Below are 23,839 nucleotides of genomic sequence, written 5' to 3'. Positions count from 1 at the left end.
CCCTGCATCCAGTGACTAGTCTGCCCTTCCAAGTCCTGTCAATGAGCCAGCAAACTATACTGCTATCAACAGCGCCCTGGAATACTGCAGACCTGCCTGGCTCAGGAACCGAATTACCGAGACTGCCACAGAGGTTGGCTCGTTTCCAACATTCCATTGCCATACATGTCACCTTGGAGCCAGTTCAGCTCCAAGGAGCCCCTGCTTACCTCCCCACCAAGGAGACAGTGAGGATTCACCCAACCCCAAGAAGATACAGCACAGGAGGTATGGAGCAATTCCTGACGCTTTCCAAGGTCAGACTGGGGAAGGGTTTATTAAAATAGCATCTATTCTGCACAATGTTTCTAAAAACTCATTCCACGTGTGCTCCATTTACAGAATGCCCCGGTTCAGGAAAATTTACTGAGCGCACAGAAACAAAAAACTATCAGTGCAAGGCTAAAGTTAGATTTATACTGTTTTTCCACAATCAATCATTTTCACAACTAAGTGACATTTTACAAATGAACACCACAAGAAACAGATACAGTCCAGTAAACTATATCAACCACTCATGAAAAAAACAGCATCGCAAAATGGTTATTTTTTTAAAAAAATTGATGGAAAAAAAGGGGAGTTTGGGACCAATTTTTTGCACTCTTGCTGAAACCGTTTATTCGACAAATCTACAGGCAGAAGCAGCTCTCCAGGACCTTGCCAAAGTAGTCACCTTTCAACTGTGAACATGGACAGGCCGTTTCAGCAGGCTATCCAGCCACTGAAGCCACCAGGGCTGTGGAGGACACCGGGGCACAGGGGACATCAGATACTGGAGAACATCATCAGAGACATGTGGAGGACATTAGAGCCATATAGCCATGTCACCTAATTTGTTTAAATTAATTTGACGGCGGGGGTGGGGGGACGGACCATAGAGGACTGGGAGAGACCAATAACTTTGGAATAAAGCAGTCTTGGAGTGCATGTGCTTAAATGCATGGAGAATAACAAACAAGATTGGTGAGCTGCAGGTACAAGTTGCTATATGGGATTATGATGTAGTGGCAATAACGGAGACCTGGGTAGGAATGGGAACTGGTTCCAATGTATTCAGGAGGAATAGGGAAGGAAAAGGTGGTTGCAGTATTGATCAAAGATACTGTTACAGCCCTGGAAAGGGATGATGAGCTAGAGCAGGGTGGTCCGAGCTGGAATCCCTATTTGAGAAAGGTCAGTTGGCCGCACCCAGCATGGGTCAGCTGGAGGCCCACGGGGCCTCATCTAGCCCAGCCAGTGATTTTATCCGGCCAGAGACCATTTCCATCATTCCATCTTCTGCTTCCTCCCAAGGCAGCGGCAGTAGACAGCGGTTGGGAGGATGCAGCACGGAGAGTGAAAATAACTGCAGCGGGGGTGGAGGGGGGGGGGGGAGGGAGGGCGCTTCACAGTAACGGATCCCGGGACCGAGCCAGGGGGAGGCGGAGGAAGGTGACCAAAGGCACGGTCGAAAAGAAAAGAAAGCAGAGACCTGAAAACAGGAAGGGAGGGAGTGAGGCGAAGGGAGTGAGGAAGGGAGTTCCAGAGCCTCGGGGCGTAGTGGCTGAAGGCACGGCCGCCGAGGGTGGAGCGGAGGACTCGGGGGACGAGGAGGAGCCAGACCCGGAGGAACAAAGGCAACGGGTACTGTTTTGAGGAGAGAGGTCAGAGAGGTGGGAGGTGCAGAGGAGTGCAGGGACTTGAATACAAGGGTGAGGATCTTGAAGTTGATCCTCTCTGGGACAGGCAGCCAGTGCAGTCTGGCAAGGACTGGGGTGATTGGGGAGCGGAGTTTCATGCGGGTGAGAATGCAGGCGGCAGAGTTTTGAATGATTTGGATTTTATGGATGGTAAAGACCAGCGAGGAGGGCATTAGAGTACTCCAGCTAAGAGGTGACAACGATATGGACCAGGGTTTCCGCGGCTTTTGGGGAAAGGTATTGATGGAGGCGGACGATGCGTCAGAGGTGGAAGAAACTAGTGCTGGTGAGGGACCGGATGTGGGGGTGGAAGGATAATTGGTGGTCGAACCTGACGCCTAGATTGCATACGGGTTCGGAGAGTTTTAGGGGGAGGTCGAGTAGGTGGAGGAGGTGAGAGCCGTGAGATTTTAGACATTGACGAGAGCCAAAAAGTGTGGTTTCCGTCTTGTCAACGTTCAGCTGAAGGAAATTTGTGCTCATCCAGCCCCTGAGGTCTGACAAGGCAGGCTGACAGAACATCAGGGGACTGGGGGTCGCAAAGAGAGGTGGGAAAATAGAGTTGGGTGTCATCTGCATACATGTGGAAATGTCCCCATGTCTGCGGATGACATCCCCAAGAGGGCGCATATAGATCAGAAAGAGGAGGGGACCAAGGATGGATCCTTGAGGTACCCCGCAGGTAACCAGGTGAGAACAGGAGGAGAAGCCATTTGTGCAGATGTACTGCTAGCGGTTTGTGAGATAGGACTCGAACCAGGCGAGTGTGGTCCCACTGAGGTGGATGACAGAGGAAAGGGGGTGGAGGAGGATGGCATGATCGACTGTGTCGGACGTGGCGGAGAGGTCCAGGAGGACAAGCAGGCAGAGGGAGCCCTGGTCACAGATAGAGAGGATGTCATTTGTGACTTTCACAAGCGCAGTCTCTGTACTGTGGGCAGGGTGGAAATCGGAGGGAGGGGTTCGAAGAGGAAGTGGGAGGAGAGGTGTGCGTGAAGTTGGTTGGCAACAACACGCTCTAGAACTTTTGAGATATATATATACTATAGACGGAAGGCCTGGAGGTTGATTTTATCCAGCCCTCATGTAAAATCCGTACATAAAAAGTAAAAGGATGGTCAAAGGAAGAGTGGGACCGATTGGGACCAAAAAGGAAAACTTGTGCAGGCAGAGGGTATGGCTTCTTTGCACCTGTCTTCACAAAAGAAGATGTTGTCAATGTCACAGTAAAGGAAAGGGATTAGAGAAATTGCATACGATAAAAATAGATGGAGAAGAGGTACTAAAAATGTTAGCAGCAGTCCAAAGTAGAAAAGTCACCCGGTCCAGATTGGATTCATCCTAGATTGCTGAGGGGAGGTCTTTGAAAGTGGCAGGGCAGGTTGATAGATTTGTTAAAATATTATAAATAAAGGCATAGAGTACAAAAGCAAGGAAATTCTGCTAAACCTTTATAAGTCACTGGTTAGGCCTCAGCTGGAGAATTGTGTCTAGTTCTGGGCACCACACTATAGGAAGGATATCATGGCCTTGGAGAGGGTGCAGAGGAGATTTACCAGAATGGTATCAGGGATGAGGGACTTTAGTTATGTGGAGAGACTAGAGAAGCTGGGATTGTTCTCCTTAGAGCAGAGAAGGTTAAGGGAAGATTCAATAGAGGTGTTCAAAATTATGAGGGGTTCAAAATTATGATGGGTTTTGATCGAGTAAATAGGGAGAAACGTTTCACTGACAGGTGGGTCGGTAACAGGGGACATAAATTCAAGATAATTGGCAAAAGAACCAGAGGGGAGATGAGAAGATTTTTTCTTACAGAGAGTTGTTACAGTTTGGAATGCACTGCCTGAAAGGGTGGTGGAAACAGATTCAATAACAACTTTCAAAAGGGAATTGGATAGGTACTTGAAAAGGAAAACTTGCTTGATATCAGGACCATGGAGGACAGAGTCACAGAGAACCTCAGGGCAATGCCAAATCCTGTCCTTACCCACCATTCAGATACACACACACACATACTTACTTTCCAGAACGTGTCACTGGACAGTGATCAGAATATGACTTAACACCACAGAATATTCAGAATATTGCCGTATACAGGTAAACTCGCCTAAGTCATTTTTTATGAATCATATAATCGTCTAAGTTGTACATGCACCTGGGATCTATTCATTTTCCTACCAAAAAAACACTTAGATTTCTTTGCAATAGTCATATTTTACAAGTTGGATAATTGGTTAAGTTGAAACATTTTTTGGTCCCAAACAGTCCTAAATCCTATGCAAATCAACCAGCTTGTATTGCCTCTATCACACTTCCCAGCTGCATTGATGATATACACATGTGTACTTAGTGCTGCGTTTGAAACAAGCAGGGGAAGCAAAGTCTTGACCCATCATCATGTCACAAAATTCAAACATAACTTTACATAAGTCGTATTAAGTCGGCCAATACCACTCATGCAAGTTTGTTCATAACTCATAGTTCATTTAGGTCATACTAAATGTTATGGTCATGACTACTGATACAACTAATGTAAATTTATCTGTAAAGCCACTACCCAGTTTGGGGTGGGTCCTCCCCCAATGCTGCCCTGGCTCAGATCAGCCAATTCAGTACAGGAAAGGCAAGGAATATATATTTTTATGTATGTACCAGAAGGTCAGCACCATGAATTGGCTGATCTCAGCTAGGGCAGAATTTGGTGTGGTTCCCCACCAAGTGCTTTGAATGCGGTAGAACAGTACATGACACATTGGATAAGTAAATGCTGTACGCATTGTAAGGAAAGAAAAATATTTGGAAAACATCATGGCCTTGACTTTGTTTACCAGGAATGGCCTTCTAATAAGGAGAAGCGGAGAGACGTCTGAACACTGCTGGTAAACATGCCCACAGCATTGGGCCTATGAACTTTAACCAAAGGGTGTATGCAATTGGTCTTGGCTCCATAATAGCCAAACATTAATCGGGTATAAAAATAGAGAGTTTAATCAAGATCAGTGAGATACAGATCAGATGATACCACATGCTGCCTTTTGCACTTCTAGGGATGGGTAAACTGATCAAGACTAAACTTCTCTGATAACCTGATTTCTCCCATTATCGGGTACGAAGATAATGGGTCTTTGCTCTTTGTATAATCATTAACTGTGGAACTTTGATAAAGGAAACAATTATCTAATATCCAAATTGTGTGCATTATTTAATAATTAAGAAAAGTAAAATTTTCTTACAGCATGAAGGTGTCTTAACGCGAGTTCAGCAACAACTTATATAACATGGCATATCCAGAACTTCATGCAGGACAATCAGTGAGAAAGAAAAACTAGCTAAACAGGACAGTCAGGCCAAGACGCAAATGCTTCTCTCAAAAATATGCATCATAAAATGTGTAACTCACAGCACAACCTGATTTCAATTCTAGGAAATGCAAACTTTGGTACTCACACCAGGGACACGATGTCTCCACGATGCACTTCATAGTTCCGAACGCTCCAGCGGTTTAATAGGACAACATCGGAGGACTTTCTACCCGAAGGATTTAATGACGGCTGAGAAATCAGAGCAAATAGCACTGTGTGAAAACTACGCTACCCATAGGCCTGTAGTTATGTGCATACTGTTTATATGAATAATAATAACTCTTGTATTTGATATAACATCTTATCACGTCGTCGAGACGTATCAAAGCGCTTCAAGGAATATACTGGAAAGCGAATTTACTGTATACTTTGTGGATGAAACGAGGCAGCCAATTGGCACAGCAATGTCCCACACACAGTCGTGGACTGAAGGTAAGACAAGGATTTTAAACTCCATCCTCTGGGGGATGAGGAGCCAGTGGAGCTGAACGAGGGTGGGGGCGATAGGGTCACAGAGGTTGGTGCGGGAGAGGACACGAGCTGCAGAGTTCTAAATGATCTACAGCTTGTGGAGAGAGGAGTTGGGAAAGCCGACAAGCAGGGTGTTTGCTTGTGATAAAACCACGGTTACAGAATGAAGGGAGGCTGTGTAGAGTCCAGCAGATCTCACCCTCCAATAAAACACCCTCCGTCTGCCCTGAACCACAGATTCAGATCACCTCTATTTCATTCAAAACTCACATATCACCAAACAACAGCATTTATACAGCAACCTTCACGTGGGGCAGGGACTGAGAAATTAACTGTGGCGGAGCTTGACTCCAAGCCAAGGAAAGAGGGGAGGTAACCGTAAGCATAGTCGAAGAGGAAGATTGCTGTATGGGGAGGGGTCACTCTGTATATGGGGAGGGGGTCACTGTTTGGAGGTGGTCAGTGTTGAAGGCAGTAGCCTTGCAGTTAACAGACCATTATATTAGTTTTACCTGCAGCATTCTTTCACTGTCTTGCAGTTTGTGCTGATAATAATCCTTATCCTTATAATCCTTGCATTTGTTGTAGCCTTAACACATCTTCGAGATGTCTCAAAGCGCTGTAAAGTGAATTGACTGTATATTTTGTGGCCAAAACTCAGCAGCCAATTGCATACAGCAGTGTCCCACAAACAATCGTGGTTTGAGTGACTAAATTTTTTTTTAAATCCTGAAGGGATTATTACCCCTGGAAAAGCGATCCACAAATCGACTAATAACTAGGTTCCTACTTACTGCTAGGTAAACAGAGGTATGTGGAGTAAGGAAACTTGTCCAAAGTTTCGCCATGCCCGAGAATCGAACCCAGGGTCTCTCGCTTGCAAGGCGAGTGCTCTAACCACTAAGCTACAGCACTTCATCACAATGCTTGTAGTGGATGGCAAAGATCCCATGGCCCTATCCAAAAAAAGAAGGGAGTTTCTCCCTCCTGGTGTCCTGGCCAACAATCTCCCCAAATAAAAATTGGTCACTCAATCCGCGACTGTTTATGGAACATTGCTCGCCCACAAAATACAGTCACTCCGTTTCACAGTAAATCCTGTGAAGCACTTTGAGACGTCCTTCTGACATGATAAGGTGCTTCACCAAATGCAAGAATTATTATTGTTAGTATATGAAAACAAAAATGATGTCTCATGTCATTCTGGCCTTTGAATGCAATGCAGAGAAAGGGAGAACAGCACAAACTGCAAGACAAGGAAAGGGTGCTACAGGTAAAACTAATATAATGGGCTGTTAACTGCAAAGTCACTACCTTCACCACCTCCGTGAAACCAGCTGCTAAAGCTGCAAGGAAGATGGAGTAATAAGTTGGTCCGAGTTGGTGAACACACGTTCGTAAGTCCAGTACCTGGAATCCACCATGATTGGCCTGCAGAGAGGCAGGCAGCTGCTGCTTAAACTCCAATTGGTGGAACCATCGCTCAATGGGAAGGGACGTGTGCTCAAGCTGAGGACAGGAAGATGGCGGCAATGCTCTCATGCATTTCATGCTGAGTGCGTTGCCCACTGGGAAGCTTTGAGGAAGTTCTTTGTACCTACCTTACACCTAGTGAGGGCTCAAACCCACACTTGTCATTTGTCGAATGACCAACTGGTGACTATCCTCCTTGGGGGAGAAGTAAGTCAGGTCCTTGGAGCTGAACTGGCTCCAAGGTGACATGTCTGGCAATTTAATATCAGAATCGAGCCAATCCTCTGTGGCGGTCTCGGTAGTTCAGTTCCTGAGCCAGTGGGGTCCGCAGTATTCCACGGCACGGATGATGACAGTACAGCCAGCCTGGCTCATTGGCAGGACTTGGAAGGGCAGACCAGTCACTGAGGGCAGGGAGTCATCTCACTCTGCTCCTGTTAACCCTGTAAGCCAAAGCCTTAATGGGTGGGTGGTCCTAGCTGGACATGGGGTGGGGGTTTTGGAGCGGACAGGTCAGTATGGGGTTAGCAGGTCACAGATGTACGAAGGAGCGAGGCTGTGAAGGGAGGACGAGGATTTTGAACTCTATCCTCTGGGGGATGGGGAGCCAGTGAAGAAGGGCGAGGATAGGGTTGATAGGATCACGGAGCCTGGTGTGAGAGAGGACCTGAGCTGCAGAGTTTTGAATAATCTGCATCTTATGGAGGGAAGAGTTAGGTGGACGGTTAAGCAACAAGAACAACAAAATTACATTTGTATAGCGCCTTTCACGTTGGGAGGACATCCCAAGACGCTGGATAATCAGAGTTTCAGACCAGAGCTGGGGGTCGGGATTGAGGAGGGTGGAAAGCAGGGGGGAAGTAGGGTGATCAAAAGCACGGTCAAAGAGGAGGTTCTTGAGATGGGCCTTGAAGGAGGCAAGGGAAGGAGCGAGGTAGAGGGCTGCAGGATGGAGTTCCAGATGGTGGGAGCAGAAGCCCCAACTGATAATGGTGGGGCGAGCGAGGCGGGGACGTGAAGCAGACCGAAGCCTGCTGAGCGGTGGAAGTGGGCAGGATGATAGGGGGTTAGGGGTCACAGAGGTGGGGGGAGCAAGGCCATGGAGGGCTTTGATAGGGAGGACCAGGATCTTGAACTGTATCCTCTGGGTGATGGGAAGCCAGTGGAGTCGGGCAAGGATGGGGGTAATAGGATCACGGAGCCTGGTGCGGGAGAGGACACGTGCTGCAGAGTTCTGGATGATCTGCAGCCTATGGCGAGAGGAGTCGGGGAGGCCGACAAGCAAGGAATTTACATAGTCAAGCCTTGATGTAACGAATGGGTGTATGAAAGTTTCGGCGGCCTGCGGTGTGAGACAGTGGCGGAGCCGGGCAATATTGCGTAGTTGGGGGAAGGCAGAGCAGGACATGGCGCAGATGTGGGGTACAAAGGATAGTTGAGGGTCAAACAAGACACTAAGGTTCTGGACTGGCTTAGCAAGGTGGAGTGTGCAACCATAGATGGTGATGCTGTCAGCACCTGAGATGTGGAGGCGCTGATGGGAACCAATCAGGAGTCTTGCTGACATTCAATTGAAGAAAGTTAGCTCTCATCCAGGACTTGATGTCTGACAGACATTCTGTCAGGACAGCAGTGATACTGGAGTCAAGGGTGGAGGCAGAGAGGTACAGTTGGGTGTCATCCGCAAGCAGGGAGTTAGCATAGTCAAGACAGGAGTTAGCTTAGTCAGTTATAGAGATCACTTTCTGGGAGATCACTTCAGTTTGTTTGCTTTTCATTCAGAGTACGCATAAATCATCCACCTCTTATCCCTGTGAACAACCAAGTGGGTTAGCAAGGAAGGCAGACCTGTAGGCAAGATACTGCCCAGAGCCAGCAACAAGGCAACCGAGAGCGATGGGCACCTGTAGAACTGGAACTCAGAGGAAGTGCAGAAAAGGAAGTCAAATCTTTACGGGAATGGATAAGTGGAAAATAGGAGACAAAATGAGTAAGGATAAACAACAGTACCAGATATCAACTAATAATAATAATAATCCTTGCATTTGATTTGGCACCTTATCACATGGTTGGGTTGTCTCAAAGTGCTTCACAGAATATATTGTAAAATGGAATTACTGAGTATTTTGTGTACAAAACACGGCAGTCAATTGTGCACAGCAGTGTCCTACATACAGTCGTGGGTTCAGTAACCAAATTTTTTTTGAGGGATTAATCCGCCAATCAATTAACAATTGGTTCCTGTTTAATGCTGGGTAAAAAGGGGCATGTGGAGTAAGGAAAAGTGTCCCACCTGGGAATCGAACACTACGTTAATCCTCTCACTTGCGAGGCAAGCTAACCACTATGCTGCTGGACTCCACCAAATAGGATTTGATAAGAACATCAAGTGATGGCAGTGAGTAGAATTCTCGCCTCTGAGTCAGAAGGTTGTGGATAAAGCCCAGTGTAGGGACTTGGAACCCATATCACCTCCGCTGACACTCCATGCAGTACTACGGGTGTGTTACACCTCCGACAATACAGTGTTTCCCCCCAGCACCACACTGGAGCGTCAGCTGAGACTGTGAGTCCATGATCCGTAAAATAAGTTTTATTACAGCCTGAAATGGGAGCAGAAATTATTCAGCATTGGAAAATTTTTGATGGCTGTGTGCACCTATCCCTTCCATCTTACAATACAGTTGTCTCACAGATACTTATTCAGCTCTTCTTCGAAGCAGTGAACAAGTAACAATGTCAATTGGTTTTGTTGGAACAAATTCACACTCTGCTCAAAAGGGTTTAAATAACAAATATTGGATTTGGTTATCTTGTATTTCAGCAGCTTACGTCCACATATAAAATATCTTTCACAGGGAAACCTGACAATCCTCCAGCTTTACGCTGGAGAAAACACATGTTATTTTAAAAGCTGTCAAGATTACGTAGCACTCACTGTTGCTGAATTCATGCCAGTTTTCTCCAAAGTCTCAGGCTCTTTTTTAATGTGTGGGCTGAAAGAATGTCGTTGCCATTTGGCTCCTTGTTTTGATGCCAGAAATTGAAACTTGTTTAGAAGGATCAGCCTTCCTGATCAGTTGCTTGGTTCAGTGATAGCACTCTCGCCTCTGAGTCAGAAGATTGTGGGTTCAAGCCCCACGTCAGTACTTGGAATCACACAGCTTAAGCTGACACTCCAATGCAGTGCTGGGGGGGGCAGTTTCATTATCGGCGGTGCCGTCCTTCGGATGAGAAGATAAACCAAAGTCCTATCTGTTTGACCAGGTAGACATTAAAGATCCCAGGCACTATTTGAAAAGAGAAGCAAGTTTCTCTCTCCCTGGCCAACAATTCCCCAAAATTAAACAGGTCACTCACTCCATGGCTGTTTGTGGGGTGTTGCTGTGTGCAAAATTGGCTGCTGCATTTCACCTACAATACACAGTCACTCACTTTACAGTATATTCTGTGAAGCGCTTTGAGATGTCTCAAAAAGATGATTAGGCTCTGTATCAAATGCAAGGATTATTATTATTACAGTGGCAAGTCGGCAAAAATGAAGAGCCATCTTCAATCATCCAAGATAGCCTTGAGAAAACAGGCCGCAAACATAACTATATTCAGTGGGAACATAGCCAAGATATCAAAGATTTTCAAAACCAGCTGCAATACTTCAAGGAAATACTTTCAAATTTGTTCAACTAAAAGTATGCAGTCACTGCAATTCACAATAAAATCCTGTGAACCGCTTGTGAGGTGATAAGGCATAGTATCAACAACAACTTGCATTTATACAGCGCCTTTATGTGGGGTAGCATCTCGCTGAAATGAACAGAGGCCGAGCCTGGGGTAGGGAGGTAGGGAGGTGACCGCAGTCAAAATCAAAGAGGAAGGTATTCAGATGTGATCTGAAGTTGGGCAAGGAGGGCGCAAGGCGGAGGGATTGAGACAGAGGCCTCCAATTTCGGGACGGAGTGCTAAAGCTAATGGTGGCAAGGAGGGGTTAAGGGATATGCATAAAGCCTAAGCCTGCTGAGCAAGGGTAGAGGAGTGGCAGAGATAGAGAGGTGCCCAGGGAGTGAAGTGATCCAAATGAAGTCCTAGCTGGGACCAAAACCTGTGTTTGGAGTTGAATAATATGCTTAGTAATTGGCAGCAACAACAACAAGATTCCATTTATAGAGCGCCTTTCACGTCGGGAGGACGTCCCAAGGCGCTGTACAGTTGGGTCAGGACCCGAGCAGGGGGGAAATGGTCAGGGTGAGGGGAGGGAAAGGAGGGAGCGAGGAGGGGGTAGAGAGTCGAGAGGGGAGCTGAAGGCACGGTCAGAGAGAAAGGTCTTGAGACCGGCCTTGAAGGAGGAAAGGGAGGAGGCGGCGAAGGCACTGGGGGATAGAGTTCCAGAGCCCAGGGGCTGAGAGGCTGAAGGCCCGGCCACCGATGGTAGGGCGGTTGGGGCGGGGGATGTGGAGCAGACCGGAGCCAGAGGAACGGAGGGTACGGGCAGGTAGGTAGGGGGATAGTAGGTCGGAGAGGTAGGAGGGAGCAAGGCCGTGAATGGCCTTGTAGGTGAGGATGAGGATCTTGAAATCGATCCTCTGGGGGATGGGGAGCCAGTGGAGGTGAGCGAGGGTGGGAGTGATGTGGTCCCGAAGCCTGGTGCGGGACAGTACACGAGCTGCAGAGTTCTGAATGACCTGCAGCTTGTGGAGGGAGGTTAGCAAACTGACATGTTTGTTTGCATTTCTGTTTGTTTTGTTTTTTTTTGGTTAGATGTTGTACATCAGCAATTGTGGAATGAACGCTGAACAGCTGCAGCAACAAAATTGGCGACAGCAATTGGCAGGCATACCTGCATCGAAGCACCTTCCACTTTCGCAATGTAGGCCACACGGTCCAAGATCGTCACAGTGACTGGGACGGCGACAAAGAAGCCACTGAGGAAAGCCTTGAGGTAACGCTTGCCAAATCCACTTGCTCGTACCATCGCCTGACAAAAAACAAAATTACAACTATTTACAAAATTGTCGGGAGTCCCTAGTGGTTAGCGCGTTCGCCTTGCAAGTGAGAGGACTCGGTTTCGATTCCCAGGCGGGGTGAAATCTTAGGCAAGTTTCTTTACTCCACATTCCTCTATTTACCTAGCAGTAAGTAGAAACCCGGTTGTTAGTCAAATGACCGATCGCTTTCCAAAAAAGATCTCTTTAAAAAAGTCACTGAATCTACGACTGTTTGTGCAACTGGCTGCCGTGTTTCATCCACAAATACACTTAATCCACTTTACAATATATTCTGTGAAGGGCTTTGAAATGTCTCAATTATGTGTATTAATATTGTTATTACGATGGGAGTTCTCGCTCATGGTCACACGAGACGCAAAGCGGGGAAAATGAGTGAACGCTCACTGTCTGCCTCTCTTGCTCTTTTTCCTCTTGCCACCTTGTACAACATACGGCAGCACAACAAAACCAAAGTAATGTGATGCAATAATCCTTACACGTGAAACTGCGCAATTCATATCAGAACATATCAGAACGCAATTCATATCTCAACACATGCCACACTGTGACATGTGAAGTGCAGCGATTGTGGATTTGTTGCCAAATTATTTTGTTGGGTGTATTTTTGACATCCGACAAAACAAGTGGACTGATTTCTTACATTTACATATAAGATTTGTGTGGAGAAATAAGAGTATAAATCAGTCAGCATTTCATGAACAACAATGTCAAAGCAATTTGCTGATTTCAAAGGTACAAGATTGATATAGAACCTTACAAATGCACAACACAGCAGGAGGCGCTTTTATTAAGAGCAGAGCTCAAATGGTTTGCTCAACAAGGTCATAGGAATCCTACTCTATAATAAGTTCTTCACTGGAAGTATCTCCTGTACAATGTGGGCCTTCTCCGTTACAAGAATTTAAAAGTAGTGCTGGGGGAGCGCTGCATTGTCGGAGGTGTCGTCTTTCAGATGAGACAGTTAAACCGAGGTCCAAATTGCCTATTCAGGTGAATGTTGAAGATCCCATGACACTATTCGAAAAGAGAAGGGAATTTCCCTCTCCCAGGTGTCCTGGCTAACAATCCCCCAAATAAAATTGGTCATTTGCTCCATAACTATTTTGTGGGACACTGCTGTGCACAAATTAGCCGCCATGTTTCGCTCACAAAATACAGTCACTGCATTTACAGTATATCGTGTGAAGCATTTTAAGACGTCTCAACAACTTGATAAAGCGCTAAATCAAATGCAAAGATTATTATTATTATTTATCAATATTTACAGCTCCTTCAAACTTTTTCTTTATTCTTTCCAAGTGTCGCATCTTTCATGCAACACTGCTCCTCTTTCAGTTTTGAAATCAAGGCATTCATTGCAGTTTGCCCCAGACCCCAACTCATTCTTTTCCAGAACCTCAACACCGGACCCAACCTACCTAACCCATAACAGTCCCATTTTCCTGCTATTTCCCCATTCCCCAGTAGCTGACTCCTTTTTAGGTATTTATGTTGTTCACTTTTGAAAGCCAATGTGGATTCTGCCTAAACTGGCTCATTCCCAGCCAGGCATTCCTAACTGCACTGTGTGAAAACATTTCTCCTAATCTCCCCATTTGTTCATTTACTAAATTGTGTTTCTTAAATTTATGCCCTCTAGGCACTGACCCAGCTGACGCCCCACAAAAATATCCTTGCATTTGATTTAGCGCCTTATCGTGTCATTGAGACATTTTCTCGATTTCTTGTGCCCTGCTTGTCTCCAGTTCAGGACCAAGCTGTGAATTTGTAAATGAGAGTTTACAGCAATTTGACGATCCATGTGCGACCTCATGCATCTAGAGGTGCTATCACAGCTCAACGTGGAGGTTACTATGACAAACCGCACTGCAGGGGAGATCACCCTACAGTGGGTCAGCAACAGATACATTAAACCGAGCAAAGATCAGGAGATACCTCAGAACCACATCATAAGGGGGGGCGGTCAGGTGACAACTTAAGCCACAACAAGAAATTACATTCATATAGCATATTTTACATCAGAGAGATGCCCCAAGGAGCTGGACAGTCAAGAATTTGCACCAGAGCTGAGGATTGGGATCAGGAGGGATGTAGGGCAGATAGGGTGGGGGTAGGAGGGTTACGCGTTCGAGGAAGAAGGTCTTGAGATGTACTTTGAAGGAGCCAAAGGAGGGGATGAGGTGAAGGGACTGTGGAATGGAGTTCCAAATGGTGGGAGAGGCTGCTGATGGTGGGGTGGGGTGCGCAGGGGAGTGAACGTGGAGCAGGCCAGAGTCTGTCTCGCAGAGGGAACAGGTCTGCATGGCTTTAGCAAGTCACAGAGGTAGGGACGTGCAAAGTCGTGGAGGGCTTTGAAGGTGAGTTCGAGCATTTTTAACTCTATCTTCTGGGGGAATCGGGAGCCAGTGGAGCCTGGCAAGGATGGGGATGATTGGTTCGCAAACTGGTGCAGGAAAGGGCACAAGCTGCGGAATTCTGGATGATCTGCAGCTTGTGGAGGGAAGAGTTGGGAAGACTGACAAGCAGGGAGCTCAAGTAGATGAAATGCTCCACTGGCTCATCGATTTGTCCAATGGACACCACAATGAGAACTCATCTGGGAATCAGATCAAATGTTACTTTCAAAGCACAGTGAGGACAGTGTTAATAATGTGATTTTCTTTTAACTGGGGGAAGTGGGGAGAAGGTTGTTCGTTCATTCCTACGTGTCATGCTTTGATAACAGCAAGCATACTTGGTGCAGTTGACCAGTTAAACATTGAAGGGTTCACCCTTCTAAAGGAGTTACCCCTCATTTGTAAGAATATCATTTTGCCATGTGGCTCATCGGCAGGACTTGAGCAGACCAGTCACTGGGGCAGGGAATCCTCCCACTCAGCTCCTACAACGCCCTAACAAGTCGTGTGGTCTGAGATGGACAAGCAGCAAGAAAGCTTGCTGGACAATGAAATCAATAACAAGCTATGCGGTTTTAGCTGGTTAGAGTCCACCAGTTACCCCAACGGAGCGGAGTCCTGTAGCTCAGTGGTTAGAGCACTCGCTTTGCAAGCGAGAGACCTGAGTTCAATTCCAGACAGGGCGAAACCTTGGGCAAGTTTCCTTACTCCACACGCCTAATAATAATCCCTCCAAAACCAAAAACAATAATTAAATTGGTCATTTTCAATCTATGACTGTTTGTGGGACATTGCTGTGCGCAATTGGCTCCCGTATTCGCCCACAAATATGCAGTCAATTCACTTTACAGTATATCCTGTGAAGCGCTTTGGGACGTCCTCCCGATGTGAAAAGTGCTATATCAAATGCAAGGATTATTATTATAACGCACTCTCTGTGGTCCCCAAGCCTTGGCTCTTGCCAACCTATGCCTCATACATTCAGAAATTACGTAAGTAGGATTTGTCCCTCCAAGGAGAGAATGTGCATTCCATTCTGACAATCTATCTCTGGGGTTTCCATGTGTAGGTGGGATGCATGGAATTCTAAGTTGGGTTTGGATACTCTAAAGCACGGGTATGGGTTTCCACATGTGTCAGACACCCAGCTGACCAAAAAAAAGCGCGATTGTTCAGTCTTCAGCAATCTCTTTCATTGTCCGTCGTCTATTTAATTATTTATTCGCAGTCATTAGACCAGTGAGGTGGAATGAGTATGAGCCCAAACAATCGAGGAAAGGAAGGCAGGTGAAATTTAGTCATTATGAATTATCAAAAGTCCCTCAAATTGAACTTGATCGTTGTTTTCAAAACGCATGTAATTCAATCCACAATAATAACCATTTTTGCATTATACGTAGCACCTATCAAGTCACTGAGATGTTTCAAAGCACTTCACAGCATATAGTGTAAAGTGGACTTCACAGGATATATTGTAAAGTGTATTTTATCAACTCCAATCATGTTTTCTCCTTACATCTGCAGACATCCCAGCATGTAGGGGAGAGTATCACTGAATAGCAATTGGAATGGGAACATCACAGTGGAGTCCTGTAGCTCAGTGGTTAGAGCACTCGCTTTGCAAGCGAGAGACCTGAGTTCAATTCCAGGCAGAGGGCGAAACCTTGGGCAAATTTCCTTACTCCACACAGAGCCTAATAATAATCCCTCCAAAACCAATAATAAATTGGTCATTTTCAATCTACGACTGTTTGTGGGACACTGCTGTGCGCAATTGACTGCCGCGTTCGCCCACAAATATACAGTCAATTCACTTTACAGTGTGTTCTGTGAAGCGCTTTGGGACGTCCTCCCGACGTGAAAAGCGCTATATCAAATGCAAGGATTATTATTATTATTATTTTGTGAGTGAAACGCAGCAGTCAATTGCGCACTGCAATGTTCTACAAACAGTCATGGATTGAGTGAGCACATTTTTTTTTGGAGGGTTTATTACCCCCAGAAAGTGATCCACCAATCGACTAATAACTAACATGACTAAGGTTTCGCCCCACCCGGGAATCAAACCTGGGTCATCTCGCATGCAAGTAACTGCTATAACCACTACACTACAGGACTCCGCATTACAAAGAAGGCAACCTGGTTTTCTTTCTGAGGCAATCAAATCTGACAAAAAGATACAAACTGAACCTTTTATTCAGGGGAGTCAAGTCTCAAACATTTTCCAATAATTATTGAGGAAAAATATGCAGTGGTTCACTGGTGTGAAATAGACATTATTTCAAACTGACATTTATTAACATTGGGTTGTTATCGACTTCAAGATCCTCACACTCATGTGCAAATCCCTTCACTCTCTGGCACCTCCCTACCTCTCCAACCTCCTCACTCCACCATTCACCACCTGGCACCGGCCTCCTGCTCGTCACCTTACTTTCCACCCCACCATCTGAGATCGCTCTTTCAGCCCCTACTCCCCGAAACTCTGGAACACTCTTCCTCAATCCCTCCACCTCGCTCCCTCTCTCCCCTTTTTCAAGTCCCACCTGAAAGCCTACCTCTTTGACCGTCCTTACCCCACCTCCCCCCCTCGGAGTCAGGCTCCGCCAGTGTTAAGCGCTCTGAGACGCTACCCTGCGTGAAGGGGACTAAATAATTGCAAGTTGTTGTTGGTGGTGGCAGTTTGGTAACAAAAACATTTAAAAAGGTGTTATCATTCTGGGATGAACTAGAGTTCAACTGCTCATCCTCCCCTCTCTCGCTATTTGTCTCTTCAGTATCTCTTTCTCTCTCACACTCTCACTCAATCTCTCAGTTGTCACAATTGTCAGTCTTTCCCTTAGTCTCTCTCTGTCTGTCAGTCTTTCTCTTTCACTCAATCTCTCTGTCTCGCTCTGTCAGCTGTGTGTGTCTGTCTCTCTCTCTGTCTGTCTCTCTCTCTCTCTCTGTCTGTCTCTCTCTGTGTGTCTCGCTGTCTGTCTCTCGCTGTCTGTCTGTCTGTCCCTCTCTCTCTCTCTCTATGTCTCTGTCTCTCACTCTCTGTCTCTCTGTGTCTCTCGCTGTTTGTCTCTCTCTCTCTCTATGTCTCTCTCTCTCTCTCTCTCTGTCTGTGCCTCTCTGTCTCACTCACTCATTCTCTCTCCTGTCTTTTACTGTTCTCTATCCTCTCACATTCTTTCTTTCACACACTCTGTCTCTCTCTCTGTCTCTCTCTCTCTATGTCTCTCTCTCTATGTCTCTCTGTCTCTCCCTCTCTATGTCTCTCTCTATGCCTTTCCGTCTCTCTCTCTCTCTGTCTCACTCTCTCTCTATATATCTTTCTGTCTCACTCAGTCATTCTCTCTCTGTCTCTCTCTGTGTCTTTCTGTCTCTCTCCCTCTCTCTCTCTGTCTCTCTCTCTATGTCTATGTCTATTTGTCTCTATGTCTCTCTCTCTGTCTCTCTCTCTCTCTGTCTCTCTCTCTCTGTCTCTCTGCCTCACTCACTCAGTCATTCTCTTTCCTGTCTCTTACTGTTCTCTATCCTCACATTCGTTCTTTCACACACTCTGTCTCTCTCTCTATGTCTCTCTCTCTCTCTCTGACTCTCTCTCTCTCTGACTCTCTCTTTCTCTGTGTCTCTCTCTGTGTGTCTCTCTGTTTCTCTCTCTGTCTGTGTGTCTCTGTCTATCTCTCTCTCTCTCTATGTGTCTTTCTATGTCTCTCTCTCTCTCTCTCTCTATGTCTCTCTCTCTATATATCTTTGTCTCACTCACTCAGTCATTCTCTCTCCTGTCTCTTACTGTTCTCTATCCTCTCACATTCTTTTTCACACACACTGTCTCTCTCTCTGTCTCTCTATATGTCTCTCAGTCTCTCACTCTATGTCTCTGTGTCTCTCTCTCTTTGTCTCTCACTCTCTCTATGTCTCACTCTCTGTCTCTCTCTCTCTATCTCTCTCTGTGTCTCTCAGTCTCTCTGTCTCTGACTTTCTCTCTTTCTCTATGTCTCTCACTCTTTCTATGTCTCACTCTCTGTCTCTCTCTCTCTATCTCTCTCTGTGTCTCAGTCTCTCTCTGTCTCTGACTTTCTCTCTTTCTCTATGTCTCTCACTCTCTATGTCTCTTACTCTCTCTCTCTCCCTCTATGTCTCACTGTCTCTCTCTCTGTGTGTCTCTCAGTCTCTATGTCTCTCTCTTTCTCTCTCTCTGTGTGTCTCTCAGTCTCTCTGTCCCTCTCTGTCTCTCACTCTCTCTCTCTATGTCTCTCTTTCTCTCTCTCTGTGTGTCTCTCAGTCTCTCTGTCCCTCTCTGTCTCTCACTCTCTCTCTCTATGTCTCTCTTTCTCTCTCTCTGTGTGTCTCTCAGTCTCTCTGGCTCTCTCTGTCTCTCACTCTCTCTCTCTGTCTCACTCTTTCTCTCTCTCTCTCTGTCTCTCACTCTCTCTCTCTGTCTCTCACTCTCTCTCTGTCTCTCACTCTCTGTCTCTCTCTCTCTCTGTCTCTCACTCTCTCTCTCTGTCTCTCTCTCTCTCTGTCTCTCACTCTCTCTCTATGTCTCACTCTTTCTCTCACTCTCTCTCTCTCTCTCTGTCTCAGTCATCCTCTCTCCTGTCTCTTACTGTTCTCTATCCTCTCTCACTCTTTCTTTCACACACTCTCTCTCTCTCTCTCACCTCCAGTTGGCTTCCGCTCGCTCTGCGCAGCCTCAGTGCGAGCTGCCCGCTGAGCCCCGCGGGGTCCTAGCGCCGCCTCAGCTCCAGCCGATGGCCTATAAAGTGGGAACATTCTGAAATGTGACACAATTGTTGCCCAAAACTTCACATCTACCTTATATGATACCAGATTTGCGAGTGTTTGATTTGACGAGTTTTTTTGTATCTAATAATCATGCCCTACATTGCCCACATTGCCCTACAAAATGTGCGCTCTCTCTCCACAAAACCCTCGCCGTCAACATCAATATCCTCACCCGCACAGAAACCTGGATCATCCCAGACAACACCTTCCCCCTGACTGAGGCTACATCACCCAACTATACCTTCCACCATACCCAACAACATACCCACCGTGGTGGTAGTGTGGCTCATTTCCAAGTCCTCACTTCCCCTTCCTCATATTCCTCCAGTTCCTTCCCCTCCTTCGAGTACCTTACCCTTTACCATACCTCCAATCTTTCCTTAAAAATCTTCTTTTATCATCCTCCCAAACCCTCCCCCATCGTCCTGTCCGACATCGCCACCCTTCCAGCTTCCATCTACCTCTGCTCCGAATGCCTCCTCTTCCTAGGCAACTTCAACCTTCACTTCACCCACTCTTGCTCTATCTTCGCTGAATTCTCCCTCTCACAATCTCACCCTCCTCATCCACTCTGCCACTCATGTAATGGCCACCCGCTTGATCTGGAGATCACCCTCAACTCGGATCTCAACATCACCGACAAAGCCATCTCGGACCACTACTTCATCTTCCTTAATTCCTAGAGTAATCTGAACTCCTCCCCCTCTGGGCTTCCTCCCGCATCAACTTATCTTCCTCAGTCACTCTCTTCCACAGCTCCCTCTTCACCACTTTTGATGCCCTTGCCCCCGACCCCTCCCGAATGACCGCCTACTCATACAATTCAACCTAGTAGACTAGCCAACGCATGCACCTGTCTCAAATCTAATTTAACAGTCCATTGGCAGATCTGGCTGGACTGCATAAAAACTTACCATTCTGCCCTCGCCTCTGTTAAGTCGGACGCTGGACTTCCTCCACAACGCCCCCACCCACACCTGCTCGAGCCCAAATCCCTGACTGTCCAGCACCTTTGCCCAATATTTGCCCAGAAAATATAATCAATTAACTTTCCATTATGTCATGTGAAGCACTCTGAGATGTCTCAAAGACGTGATAAGGCATTATATCAAATGGAAGGATTATTATACCTGATTTGTAAGTGGTTAATTTGATTTGATTGTAAATTATTTTTGTACATTTAATTTGTGCTCAATGCAAGGTACTAAAAGTAGACTTTGTTCAATTCCTTGTCCTGATGTCCCACAACTGAAAAATTCATTTCCTAAGATTTTGAAAATGATAATAATCTTCATCATCATCTTTGCATTTCATATAGCACTTTTCACATCAGGAAGACGTGTTAATGCGCTTCACAGGATTTAGTGTAAAGTGGCGTGACTGTGTATTTTGTGGGCAAAACACAGCAGCCAGTTGCACACAGTGTCCCACAAACAGCCATGGAGTGAATGATCGATTTTATTTGGAGGATTGTTGGCCAGGGCACCGGGAGGGAGATAAGCTCCCTTGTTTAAATCATTTATGATGTGAAAGGCATTGTACCAAATGTAAGAGATTATTAGTAAAAGCTTAAATTCCTATCTTGAAAGTAACATTGTCAGCCGAGGCTCCGACGTGGGGCTTGGACTCACAACCTCTGACTTAGAGGCGAGAGTGCTATACCAACTGAGCGAGGCTGACACCAGACAATAATAAAATAATCCTTGCATTTGATATAGTGCCTTATGCAATTGAGATGTCTCAATGCACATCACAGAATATACTGTGAAGTGGATTGATTGTGTTTGTGTGCGAAACTTGGCAACCAATTGCACACAGCAATGTCCCACAAACAGCCATGGATTGTGACCAATTTTGTTTTGAGGAATTATTACCCCCATAGAGCGATCCGCCAATTGACTAACAACCGGGTTCCTCTTTACTGGAAGCACGTGGAGTAAGGAAACTTACCTAAGGAATTGAACATGGGTCCTGTCATTTGCGGCGAGGGTTCTAATCACTACGCTATAGACTCCACAATAAATGGTAATTGGCTGTTTACTGGTTTGGGTTTAATCTCTTAGGTATCAACTGCTGTTGTTTTGTGCTGTTGATGCCTTGAAATTGACAAGCCTGGCAGTGTAACAGCATTATCAATGATGGGCAATGGGCCAACCAAGCCAGGCCCTCAAATCCAGATGCTGATCGCAACCTCCACCAGTGTTGAGCACCACCTGTATTTGAAGCCCTGGTATTCTGGCCAACAATCTCCCAAATAAAATTGGTCACTTATTTCATGGCTGTTAGTGGGACATTACTGTACATAATTGGGCTACTATGCTCACCTACAAAATATACTCATTGCACTTTACAGCAATACTGTGAATCGCTTTCAGATATTTGCCGCCCATGAAAGTGCCATATCAAATGTAAGGCTTATTATTATCATTACAGGGTCTGAGATCTAAAATTCTGTGCTCACGATAACATGAATCACTAATTTTATCTGGGGGATTGTTAGCCAGGACTCAAGAGAAACTCCCAGAACTTTAATGTCCAACATTAAAGTCCCGTCAGACGGGAATAGGCGGACGGGACCTTGGTCGAACGTTTCATCTGAAGGATGGCACCTCCAACAACGTAGCACACAACCAGTACCACGTTGGAGTGTCAGCCTAGACTGTAGGTAGAAAGACGTCTTGAACACAGAACCTTTTGACTCAGAGGCAATAGTGCTGCCAACTGAGCTGGGCTGAAAAATGGTTCTTGTTGGTTCTTTACCCTAATTCCATTCCTGCAACGGGTTCAAGCTGTGTACTGCTCTTCGGAAAATGCATGGGGTCTGCGTGTGCAAATAAAATGTGGGATTCAGCAAACTAAATCTCAAGCAAGAAGTTGGGAAGGGAATAGGAATGGAGATGAAGAGAGTAAATAACCCAAGAGAAGCCATAACCAAAGGGTGAAAAAAAGTCAAACAAACTTGGCAAATAAACATGAAACACACAGGGCACATGGCCCGGGTCAGGAGGCAAGTCAGAGATAAAATGCTTTATTCTCATCCTGAAACATTCTCGTTGAGTCTGCTGTGAGTTAACGGAAATATCACAAAATGTTCATCCGTAAAAAGATTTCATGAGCATCACACAACGTGACGTTGGTAAAATGTGAAATCGGTCGATGGTTACCGGTGGAATACAGCAATGAGGCATATTTTTTTTTAGTTGTCAGAGAATTCAGCAGGTCAACCTTGTCTTATATACAAAAATATCGTACAAGACAATACTGTAAGCGAGTCCGATACAGTGTGGGTATTGCGAAACCATATCGAGATTTAGGAAGCTAAATTAATCGTACAAACATTTTTTTTCTCTCTCTCTGATAAAATACAGACATTTAGGTCATCCTGCACTTAAAAAACGCAAATTACATTACTGATAAATGATGTGCAGCCCCTCAGAGCCAAAGGAATCAGAGTTAAAGAGAAGTACAGTACTGTACTAGCATTTTAATAAATGCTCAATAAAATTAACATGTTCCTATATGTTCACATATAGTCACTAAACAGCATATAAATACTAAACATATATTAGGAATTTGTTCTTCCAACATTCAATGTTGTAAGTTAATATGGCTGAATTCTTATAAAAACACTTATGTACAAATCTTATCAATAGATAAAACATTTGGCAACATGACATTCGCACTGTATAATCTCTCTCTCTCTCTCCTTTCTCAAGCGCTTCACTTGAGCAAATACTAAAAAGGTCAAATTGTTTGTGAAAATGCCTACAGAAATTGTAATTCATATTAAAAACCGCTCACGATTTGCCACTCTTGTTCATGTTTTTAAATCAAATTCATGTTCTCTTCTTTCCCTCCCCCACTTACTTTCACTCCCCCACCCCCAACCAACCATTACAGACCTACCTCCAAAATAAACCTTTTGAAATCCCATGGTACAAAAGCATTGCACTGAAACGAGGCATGAGATTTAGGGCAAGCAAATGAGCTGCGGGTTGCGTTCCTCTCATATGATGGCAATAATTTTAAACCACTGGTACAGATGTCATCAAATAGGTCAGATACCCAAAGGCAACCGCTAGAACAGCTGGAGATTCACCATCTGGACCAGGTGAACTCAGGCCAAAGAAAAGCAACTCTCTCCTCCAGCAGAATGGACATTTGCTTCTGTGTATCAGCGGCTCAGAGAAAGTTGGGGGACGGCAGAATTATTGAGCAGCACATAGGGAGGGGAAGGAGGCAAGCCAAGGAAACATATGAGGCTGAAGGATTAAGCTTAAAGTCAACTGCGGTTATTCTAACTCTTGAAGAAAACTACTCTTCCACTTGGTTTGCTCCTGCTGCAACTTCAATTCCTCCCTCCTCTGCACCCACTCACCCACCCCCTCATTCCTTTCCACCAGTGCTACAACACAATATTGCACTGAACATTTTAATACTTAACCAAAGCTTGTTGTATTAATTAATAATGCTTTTGTTTTTTTATACAGCAGCCATGAAAAAAAGGCATTTTAAACAGAACAGCAACACTGTTATTATTGTCAATGTATTTTACATTTCACACTCAACACATGTTGGTTAATCCGAATGAATTAGCATATGACAGAAATCCAGAATTCCCTGTTCCTCTCACAACATAG

General features: G+C 45.5%; 1 protein-coding gene across 1 annotated transcript in view; it reads right to left on the bottom strand.

Annotated features, from left to right (window-relative positions):
- Nucleotides 1-19,118, bottom strand: part of immp2l (inner mitochondrial membrane peptidase subunit 2) — a 324,690-nt gene extending 305,572 nt beyond the window's left edge. The window contains exons 1-3 of the mRNA XM_007905133.2: nucleotides 19,076-19,118; nucleotides 11,859-11,996; nucleotides 5,166-5,269 (exon numbers count right to left, since the gene is read on the bottom strand). Of these exons, the coding sequence (XP_007903324.1) occupies nucleotides 5,166-5,269; nucleotides 11,859-11,993 (239 nt within the window). The 5' untranslated portion in view covers nucleotides 11,994-11,996; nucleotides 19,076-19,118. The remainder of the gene's footprint in view (nucleotides 1-5,165; nucleotides 5,270-11,858; nucleotides 11,997-19,075) is intronic.
- Nucleotides 19,119-23,839: the final 4,721 nt, after the last annotated feature.

The sequence above is a fragment of the Callorhinchus milii genome, unplaced genomic scaffold (genome assembly GCF_018977255.1).
Source record: "Callorhinchus milii isolate IMCB2004 unplaced genomic scaffold, IMCB_Cmil_1.0 Scaffold5, whole genome shotgun sequence".
Lineage (NCBI taxonomy): Eukaryota > Metazoa > Chordata > Chondrichthyes > Chimaeriformes > Callorhinchidae > Callorhinchus > Callorhinchus milii.
The sequence above is the reverse complement of the archived record's forward strand: the minus strand, read 5'-3'. Positions and strand labels throughout refer to the sequence as shown.